The 11009-nt window shown below is 40.6% G+C and overlaps 1 protein-coding gene across 1 annotated transcript in view; it reads right to left on the bottom strand.

The window, feature by feature from the left end:
- Positions 1-374: 374 nt before the first annotated feature.
- Positions 375-11009, bottom strand: part of LOC103272354 (trifunctional enzyme subunit beta, mitochondrial) — a gene marked incomplete at its 3' end in the record, with an annotated part of 37630 nt that continues 26995 nt past the window's right edge. The window contains exons 7-14 of the mRNA XM_008069869.1: positions 8872-8959; positions 6480-6667; positions 5931-6111; positions 4771-4892; positions 2663-2742; positions 2208-2255; positions 822-909; positions 375-449 (exon numbers count right to left, since the gene is read on the bottom strand). Of these exons, the coding sequence (XP_008068060.1) occupies positions 375-449; positions 822-909; positions 2208-2255; positions 2663-2742; positions 4771-4892; positions 5931-6111; positions 6480-6667; positions 8872-8959 (870 nt within the window). The remainder of the gene's footprint in view (positions 450-821; positions 910-2207; positions 2256-2662; positions 2743-4770; positions 4893-5930; positions 6112-6479; positions 6668-8871; positions 8960-11009) is intronic.

Here is an 11009-nt window from a genome sequence, read left to right as displayed (position 1 = left end):
TGGCAAGACCTCATCTCTACAACAAATCAAAAAACTAGCTGGGCATGGTAGCATGTGCCTGTAGTTCTGACTACTTGAAAGGCTAAGGTGGAAGGATCACCTGAGCCCAGCAGGTTGACACTGCGGTAGCCGTGAGCGTGCCACTGCACTCCAGCCTGGGCGATGGAGTGAGATTCCGACTCAAAAAAAAAAAAATCTATATATATCTATATATATAGATATATATAGATATATATAGATATATATTTAATAAAACACAAAATTCTTCAAAAGAAGGAGAGGCTATCTCCTTCATACTCTTATTAGCAGGTAACCAAGCTCCAAATATTAATGTACCTTGGAAATTCAAGTATATTTTTAAATCAGAAACTTACCTTGGTTTTTCTACCCATGTGGTTTTGCGCAAACCAATCAGAATCCATGGCTTTAAAATTAGCCAAAATCTGACCCTAGAAGGAAAAATAATTCAATGAGGACTTTGTTATTAATGTCCCCTCTAAGCTTTCTTTTAGGCATGGGTTTGTGTAACTTTAAAGTTGATTAAACCTTTAAATCAGTATTCAGAGAAAATTTTCTAAAGAAACAATTTGGTCCTTTTGAAGGACCCCTAAGAGACACCTCAAAAGGTAAGTTTTCCAGCACCGTGTGTGTGGCCCATGATTCCTCCCCTGCTTCTCCCAGCAATGTAATTCAGTACTTAAAACAGAAAGTTCCACTTCTGTCTCACTCACATTATAAACCATGCCTTGCTCTCTCCCACAAACATGGACTACATTTTTTATAACTATAGTCCTTTTATATGTGTCCTTCAAATGACTTACTGAGAAAGCTTCGTGAAATTCAAAAGCATCAATATCATTCATGGTTAATCCTGCCTTTTCTAGGACTTTTGGAGTAGCATATGTTGGTCTGAAAAGAAAAAACAAGTAGTATATTAAATTTTAATTTTTAAGCTAGGAGTTCCTTCATATTTACTATACTGAGTTTTACACAGATTCTGTAATGTCATTCACTTATTCATTGATTGTACTATACAAATATTGATTAAATGTTTATGATGCAATAGTGAGCTGGCAGACATGCCCTCTGCCCTTATTAAACTTATATTATGGAGCTGGGGAAACAGATAATAAACAAGCAAACAATGAAGGATAAGGGCAAGTTCATAACATGTAGAGCTAAAAGAAGGACACAGTTCAAAGGGGTAGGCATGGGAAAGGGCTAGACTGGGTTGAAGGTCATAATGGAGGCCAGTGAGGCTAAAGCCTTGTGAGAGAAAGGGAGAGACTCTAAATACTGGGAGGCTTTCATAAAAAATTATTCTGGAGATTATGTAGCAGAGTATATAGCAATATGAAAAAATGTTTGTGACATCTGAAGGAAAAAAGACGGCAAAGCTGTATAAATGGGAGGATGAAAAAAAAAATCCTGGAATTTATTTATAAAAAATTGTGTATTTATTTTTACATGTTTAATCTTCAGTCATCTTCAAAGTCTCTCCATTTGATGCAACACACCTATCAAGACACTTTTTCAACAGCTCAAAACAGTTTTTGACTCATCCATTTTTTTTTTTATGTCTTTTGGTGCTTCTGCCATTCTTTGTTTCACCTCTTACACATGGGAAAACATTTCCCTTTGAGAACTTTTTCATCCAGGCAAACAAAAAAAAGTTGCTCAGGGCAAGATCTGGTTAATAGGGAGGGCAGGGTACAGGGGTCATGCAATTTTTGGTCAAAAAATGCAAAACACTCAGTGCGGCGAGGGCAAGTTGTTCATGTAAATCACCCATCATGAAATGGGCAAACGTGCTAAAAGAAATCCCCCCCAAAAAATTCACCTAAGCCAATGCAGCTTCTCACAACAATGTTAGCTGGTACACTGCTGCCAATGGGTTCCTAGAACACTTACCTAGCAGGGTAAGTCTGTACTCAAGAGGCCTGCCCTTCCAAAAAAATTCCAGTATTTTTGGGTCCCCCCCACGTATGTATAGGAAAAAAATGTATATGTAAATTGTATAGGAAAAACAGAAAATAATCCAAAACTATACAATAATATATGCCAACATAAAGGAATAGTATTACTTAAAAAAAAAAAAAACACCACATAAATCAATTATGAACTCAAGGCTTAACATACTCTCAAATCAGTATGATAAATGTGAGTAATCAAATACTTACATCCCAAAGATATAAACTGCTACCTACCCAAGTAATAGTTGATCTTTTGGATCCTGAGACACATACATGAAGTCCCTAGGTAAAAAATACAGAGGTTACCTCCAGTAATAAAATTTAACAATCAGAGGCACGGCTGGATGTGGTGGCTCACACCTATAATCTGGGCACTTTGGGAGGCCAAGGTGAGAGGACTGCCTGAGCCCACAGGCTCAAGACCAGCCTGGGCAACCTGGCGAGACCTCATCTCTACAATAAATCAAGAAAAATTAGCCGGGCGTGGTGGCACACGCCTGTAGTTCCAGCTACTTGGAAGGCTGAGGCGGAAAGATCGCCTGAGTTCAGCAGATTGAGGCTGCAGTGGCCGTGAGCATGCTACTGCATTCCAGCCCAGGTAACAGAGTAAGACTCCAACTCAGTAAGTAAACAAACAAACAAACAAATAAATAAATATCAGAGGCAATTCACTGGAACATTTACTTTACCTCAGATATGCCTTCGGCTTATAACCCATGGCCAGAGCTTTTTCCTCTGCCATAATCAGCATTGCAGATGCACCGTCAGTCTGAAATGTTAACCAGAACAATGTTAAAATTCTTTAGCCTGTCTGGAGGTCTTCCTACAACTATTTCCTGTTTCTGAATCTACTAACTCACTATAATTATACAGTGATTCTATATAACATCACCTACTTCGTTGTTATTAGTCATTAAACCACAATTTAAACACACACACATTGACTCAATTTGGGAGTATAAGACCTGTTCAAAAATATCAAAATGATCAAAATGGATTAAAAAAACAAGTAACTTTAGAAATTTGTACTTATAAAAAACTAAAGCCAAAGTTTTTAGCTTTTGGCACAAAATATGAGACTTTCGTATTTATTCTTACATTTTCTAGGCTGTTTGACAGCTGCGTCCTGTCCATGACTTCTAGGTAATTTTCTTCTACTTATAAACTCCATAACAAGCAAACCAAGGGGAAAAGAACCAGCTTCACCACTCAGGCTTAACTGGGTGGGGCCCCCTCCTGCTGGAATCATTCCAGGTGCCCTTCCTCTAGCCCGTCAAGAGTAGGCATTCATTAGTCATTGACCATGGGCAAATATGTCAAACATTGCCTGTTTCCAGACTTTATGACTGGGCAGGGGAGTTATATTGTAAAAGAAACATTGACTACCTGGCCTATATCCAGAGCACTACACCCAAGGTAATAAGAGAAGAGAAACCACATCTTACAAGCAGAAGCAGAATCAATAGGGATGTTTAGTTGAGGAGGAGACAAAAAAGCAAAGAACATGAAGCTACATGTAGGTAAGTAAAAAACTTATAACAAAAACAAAACAGGCTGGGAGCTCGTGCCTATAATCCCAGCACTTTGGGAGGCTGAGGCAGAAGGATTGCTTGAGGTCAGGAGTTCAAGACCTGCCTGCGCAACATAGAGAGACAGCATTTCTACAAAAAAAAAAAAAAAATCAGCCAGGTATGGTGATGCCCACTAGTAGTCCCAGTTACTTGGGAGGAAGAGGTGGAAGGATGGTCTGAGTCCAGGAGGTCAAGAATGCAATGAGCTGTGATCGTGCCACTGCTCTCCAGCCTGGGCAACAGAGCAAGACTCTGACTCAAAACAAAACAAAAAACAGGATGGTTTACTCCATGATGCTAGAAGAGGCATCCTGTTACTCTTTCTGCCTACTCTTCCCAGTCTTCTAGGACTGCCCAGTTCATATCCTGTGCTCCAATCTAGCTCTTCCCCCAAAGAAACCCTTGCTCTTAATACCCCAATATTACATTTGCTGTTCCTTCTGCCTAGAAAAGATTTCTTGAATTGACTTTTAGTTTTACTTCAATATTTGCTCCCAAGAGTTATCTCTTCTGAGAAGCCTCTCTGACTACTCCCAGTTTGGTTTAGGGACCCTCTATTTAATTTGTCTGATAGCCTATGTTTACAGTCACCACAGCACTTTCTCACTACATTGCAATTATCTGTTCTTTCCTTTTCCAGGGCCTAGCAGAGGCAATAAAGTTTGACTGGTTAAGTGTTTAAAGAGAACAGCTTTTGTAGCAGAATGATAGCTGAATTAGATGACTTCTAAGGTCTTAAAATTATGATTCTATTTTTTGGGGTTTTTTTGAGTTGGGGGTCTCACTCTGTTGCCTAGGTTGGAATGCAGTGGTATGATCAAGACAATCACGGCTCATGACAGTCTCAACTTCCTGGGATCAGGCAATCCTTCCACCTCAGCATTCTGAGTAGTTGGGACTACAGGCATGTACCACCACACCGGGCTAATTTTTTTACTTTTTTTGTAGAGATGAGGTTTTGCTATATTGCCCAGGCTGGTCTTGCATTCCTGGGCTCAAGCAATCTGCCCTCCTTGGTCTTTCAAAGTGCTGGGATTACAGGTGTGAGCCATCATGTCCAGCCCTCTATTTTTTTCATGATTCCATCTGAACATTATCTTTATAATGAATAACTATATTTTTAAGCCTCTACTCACAACACACGCACATAAATCTATTTTAGGCTTTTCTACTGAGAGTACAAAAATATAAAAGTCACTACTAAACATAAATAGCATTATAGCTACCAAGAAAGAAGAGTTTGCAGCTGTCACTGTGCCATAGGGCTTGATGAACGCAGGTTTTAGTTTGGCCATCTGTTCCAGTGAGGAAGGACGGATGCCATTATCTTTAGTAATTGTATCTTTTCCTATAAAAACAAGAACTTTTTAACTCTCTGGAACTACAAGCATTATATATCTTCCCAGAGAAATATGCTTTAAAAATTATGAGAACAAATGAAATAAAACTTTATCTATTTAATAGAAAGCCTTTCGTGTTGTCAAAATATTATCAAACATCAAACTAAACTCTTAAGACATGTTAGAAATAATCTAGTTTAATAAAAAAAAATTTCTTAAGACATTCATTTGTATTTGACTACTCTATGCAGAAGTTAGATGAATCAGAAATTTAAAAATTTTAAAAATAGGCATGTATGTAAGATATAAAATACCAGGGTGTCAAAAAAAGTATACACATTTTAAGAGATGTTATCTATGTATTACTTTTTGAAATATTTTTCAAAAGTGTCTGAACTTTGATAGTAACCACTTGGAGCACCTCTTGCAGAAGTCAAATGTGACTTGCGTCCATCTTACAATTTTAATACAGTTTTTTCCTTTCTTAAAATGTGTATATATTTGCTGGCACCCTCTGTATATCAGGAAGATCTAAAAGGAGACTGTATTTTTTTTTTTTGAGTTGGAGTCTCACTCTGTTGCCCAGACTGGAGTGCAGTGGCCGCTCCCGGCCACCGCAAGCTCAATCTGCTGGGCTCTGGCGATCCTTTCGCCTCAGCTTTCCAAGTTGCTGGAACTACAGGCGCACACTACCACGCCCGGCTCATTTTTGATTCATTGTAGAGATGCGGTCTCGCCAAGTTACCCAGGTGGGTCTCGAACCCACGGGCTCAGGCAATACACTCACCTCAGCCTCCCAAGGCGCGAGATTACAGGCTGAGCCACTGAGCCCAGCTTAAAAGGAGACTCTTATAAAAATTTTTAAATGTTTACCTATTGTTATAACATAAATTGAAACTTGAGTCCATGTATAAGAATAAAGGCTGAGTATTTTGGAAACAGGACGAACATACTTATTGAAAAGTTCCTTGGGTTTTTTTGAGTTTTAGGAGCAATTTGGGTAATTCAGAATTCCCTAGGAGGTATCATAAAGCATTCCATTTGACCTGGTACACTGAAGGGTACAACGTCAGAAAGGAGTCCTTCATCCTGTGCCTTCTTGGCCAGACTGTGAGAGCGCAGTGCATATTCATCCTGTTCCAGTCGAGAAACAGCAAAGGCAGCGGCCAGTCGGTCTGCAGAGTGGCCCATCGTCTCGCTGGTGGAAAACTCAGCCACCGCAGGGAGCTGGGAAAGGAGACAGCCGAGGGGAAGGCACACATGTTAGCAGATATTATATGACACCTAGGACTGTTCTGTGTTACATGGATAAGGTAAAATCTATTTGTTTACCATTTATCAGTCAAGATCAGGGCAAGGGAAACTCTTTGTGAGCAAGGAGAGAAAAGGATCTCTAAAAAGAGCTCACAAATTCAGACTTTCTAACCACTGTCTTTACTTTTCATCTTGACCAAATAATTAGCCCCTCCCTGAAAATAAGCGAATCTACAACAATTAGAGCATACCAGAGCCCACGCTGACCTGCCTCATTCTAAATCGCTGCACCAGGATGCTCTGGAAACACATCTTATTTGCACAAAGTTCCCAAGTCTTACCTCAGGTGATAGAAAATTCAATCTGAATTTAGAGAGTAAAGATAGTCGCTGGCCCAGAGTCTTGGCCTTGTTGAGATCAAGCATCATTTTCCTCATTTTCCTTGAATGACGAATAGGAACATCGGACATTAATTCGACACCACCGGCCACAATCACATCACACTGGCCAGAGGTAAGCAAGCCAACACCTACAGGGCACAAGTTAGACCTCATGAACACTTTTTGCAGAAAATAACATCCCACTGAAATGTAAGCTTCTTGATCAAAAAGTTGAATAACAATTATCAGCTTTGCACAACATCTGTAATTAAAGCCTTCATCTCTTCAGAGGGATTAAGATAACTTTTTAACATGACTAAACACACGGCTGAGCAGGTGACTAATGCCTGTAATTCCAGCACTTTGGGAGGTCAAGGCAGGAGGACTGCTTAGGCCAGAAGTTTAAGACCAGCCTGGGCAACATCGCAAGACTCTGTCTCTACAAAAATAAAAAAAAATTAGCTGTGTGTGATGGTACGTGCCTGAGACCTAGCTGCTTGGGATGCTTCAAAAGTCACAGTGAGCTATGATTGTACCACAGTATTCCAGAGTGGGTGACAGAGCAAGACCCTGTCTCTAAATATGAGTAAATTGGTTAATTTAAATCACTAAAAACATATTCAAACACTGGAGAAAAACAAATTTCGTTAAGGCCATGTAGACAACTTCTAAAAATATCCACTGGACCAACTCTCAAAGCATCTTCTAAACCAGTATATCTTGCATATATTTTATATGCTCCCAGTTTTAGTCTTCAGAAGTTTTTTTTTCCTATAAAAAGAATGTTAATTTCTACTACAAGACAGAGTAATTCTGGCTTTTAAACTGTTAGGCAGCTTCCCTTCCCCTTCTGGCCACTAGCAAGTACACTGTTTCTTCAGCCAGGAATTGGTCACATGCTGCCTATAGTGGAAAACACTCCCAACCCTGTCATCCACAAGACAGGTTGCCCAACGGGGCCTTGATGTCACTGAATGAGCACAGGATTACAAAATCTTTTAGGCTTCCTCTCTTTCCTTTTTCTTCCTTTTCTTTTCTTTTTTTTTTTGAGTCAGGATCTCACTCTGTTGCCCCTGCTGATCACAATGATCACAGCTTTGGCAGCCTTGACCTCCTGAGCTCAGACAGTCCTTCAGCCTCAGCCTCCTGAGCACCTGTACTACAGCTAATCATTTAGTTTTTTGTAGCAACAGGGTTTCACTATGCTGCTCAGACTGTCTCAAATTCCTGGGCTTAAGCAATCCACCTACCTTGGCCTCTCAAAGTGCTGGGATTACAGGTATGAGTCACCAGGCCCAGCCCTTTCTGTTTTTCATTTTACAAAATGTCCCATAATTTTGCTAAAGTTTATTAAAGAGAATTTGCAATGATTTATAAAAATGCTAAGGATGTGGGGAGAAAGTAAAGGAAAGAGTTTGACCATCTAAAGCTGTGATTTACAACTATGGGGGTGGTAGAGGGAGGAGGACCTTATCTTCGTGGGGAAGTTATCATATCAGAATCAACTAGTTTTAAAATCTAGCAGGTGATAAACGATGCATGCCTCAGATTCTGAAGCACCTTTTTGGAGACACACTCCTTCAGTTGACAACCCCTGCTGCAGCCAGCCATGTTACTGATGGAGGAACTACGTCAATGGCTTTGTCCTTCAGCTATGGAAAGCACAAAAAAGGTTGATAACTACTGTTAAAAATCCCAAATCTTAAACATGGCCTTATTTAAAAAAAAAAACAACAACAACACAAGTGTAAGCTAGGCACAGTGCCTCACACCTGTAATCCCAGTACTTTGAGAGGCCAAGTCAGGAAGAGTGCTTGAGGCCAGGAATTCGAGACCAGTTTGGGCAGCATAGTGAGACCTCACCTATACAAAAATTTAAGAAAAAAAAAAAAAAGCAAAGCCAGGCACAGTGGCTCAGCCTGCAATCCCACGCTTTGGGAGGCTGAGAGGAGTGGATTGCCTGAGTCCACGGGTTCAAGACCCACCTGGGCAACTTGGCGAGACCTCATCTCTACAATAAATCAAAAAATTAGTCAGATGTGGTAGCGCATGCCTGTAATTCCGGCTACTCAGAAGGCTGAGGTGGAAGGATCGCCGGAGCCCAGCAGGCCGAGGTTGTAGTGGCCAGGAGAGGCCACTGCACTCCAGTCTGGGCGACAGAGAGAGACTCCAACTCAAAAAATAAAAATAAATAAAATAAATAAAATTTAAAAGAGCAAAAAAAAAAATCCCCCACAAGTGTAGAAATCTGTGCTAATCACCTATTTACTTCTGTTAAGAATATTTTTTTATGATCATGTAAAAGACAAAAGAGGAAAATTAACATGTACTGTAGGTTTCCATTTAAACATACCTGTGGTCATGGCTTGGTTGGCAGAGATGCAAGCCATGGTGACAGTGTGAGCAGGAGTCTTATCAGAGAAGCCAGCTCCAAGGGCAGCCTTCAAGAAATACAGTGAACAAAATGAGCACTTCCAAAATAAGCAAATTGTGTAAATGATGCTTTGAGTACTACTCTGTGGTGAAGTATGACAGGGTTTCAGCTTAATGTTCTACAGAGCAATGTTTAAAATAAAGTTAAGCCCATCACAGAAATGGTTTACTATTTTTCATCTCACCATTTGGTTTCTAGTGTGATATACAAGGACACAATACTCTTCTAGCTCAATTGCTTAGTAATGCTTTACTTAAGAGTCTTCAAGGACATCAACATATAATTTGATTTTAACTTGTTTAAATTTTCAAATACTCTTAAAGAAACCTGTTAAAGGCAGTTGATGGAATGCTGAACTATATTATGGGGTAGAGTCCTCATGATCTGTGTTAACAGGTAGAATGGTTGGATATAAAGCTTTCAGTAGCAAAGCCAAAGTCATCAAACATGAAAATGACTTCTAAATAACTGACCATTCATAAACAGAGTTCCCATTCAGGATCCCGCCCACTTTGCACCCATCATTCTGCTCACTGCCAGCTAGTCTCTCTCACTGAGTATCTGATACTTCAGTCAGCACAGTGCAGACCCAATGCATAGCAGAACTGGAAAATCTGCCAAACATGCCAAAGCTCAACTTGATGAAAGAAACTTTGGAGAACTGCCTGACTCACAAGTGAGCCTCTGACAAATAAGGATCAGACCAGTTAACAAACGGAAAAGAAGAACTGGACCAGGATGATGACATGATAGGTGACTCAAAAAAAAAAATAATTTGTAAGTTGAGGGGACTTGAGAAAAATGGAGGCTCTCCATTAATCTTGCTAAAATGGCCTACATCATGATGGCACAGTAAAAGTCACATGTGAAAAGAAGACATCTATGATTTTATTATACTATTTACTGGGGAAATTATGCTTGATTCCATTTTTGTTTTTTGAGTTGGGGTCTCTCTCTGTCACCCAGGCATGGCTCACCACAGCCTCAAACTCCTGGGCTTAAGCAATCCTCCTGCCTCAGTGTCCCAAGTAGCTGGGACTACGGAGGCACACAACCACGCACAACTAACTTTTTAATTTTTTTGTAGTTGAGGTCTCACTATGTCGCATAGGTGGTCTCGAATTCCTAGGTTCAAGCAATTCTCCTGCCTTGGCCTCCCAGAATGCTGGGACTACAGACATGAGCCATGGCACCTGGCCTGGTTCTACTTTTGTTTATGTAAATAATTAATGCATAGGTACAATTATAAAACTCTTTTTTTCTTTTCTTTCTTGCTGGGCACAGTAGCTCATGCCTATAATCCCAGCACTTTGGGAGGCTGAGATAAGAGAACTGCTTAAGTCCAGGAGTTTGAGACCAGCCTAGGCAACATATCGAGACCTCATCTTTAAAAAAAATTTTTTAAGTGCCTATCATGCCAGCTATTCAGAAAGCTGAGGTGGAAGGATCACCTGAGTCTAGGAGTTGGAAGCTGTGGTGAGCTATGATTATACCACAGTACTCCAGAGTAGGAGCCTGACTCAAAAACAAAAAAGAAAAAAAACTTTTTTTTTTTATGACTTGGAGTCTCACTCTGTTGCCCAGGCTGGAGTGCGGTAGCACGCACACTCACAGTCACCCCAGTGTTGACTCGCTGGGCTCAGGCAATCCTTCCACCTCAGCCTTCCAAGTAGCCAAAACTACAGACATGCACTACAATACCCGGCTGATTTTTTTATTTATTATAGAGACGAGGTCTCACAAGTTGCCCAGGTTGTTCTCAAACCCATGGGCTCAGGTAAACCCCTCACCTTGGCCTCCCAAAGTGCAGGTATTCCAGGCTTGAGCCACTGCACCTGGCCTATTTTTATAATTTTTTTGTTTTTGTTTTTGTTTTTTTGAGTTGGAGTCTCACTCTGTCGCCCAGACTGGAGTGCAGTGGCCGCTCCCGGCCACCGCAGCCTCGACCTGCCGGGCTCCGGCAATCCTCCGCCTCAGCCTTCCAAGTAGCCGGAACTACAGGCGCGCGCCACCACACCCGGCTAATTTTTGATTTATTGTAGAGATGAAGTCTCGCC

Source organism: Carlito syrichta, unplaced genomic scaffold (assembly GCF_000164805.1).
Source record: "Carlito syrichta isolate Samal-C Ts95f unplaced genomic scaffold, Tarsius_syrichta-2.0.1 Scaffold312243, whole genome shotgun sequence".
In the NCBI taxonomy this organism is placed as follows: Eukaryota; Metazoa; Chordata; class Mammalia; order Primates; family Tarsiidae; genus Carlito; species Carlito syrichta.
This window is presented reverse-complemented; position numbering and strand designations above follow the sequence as displayed.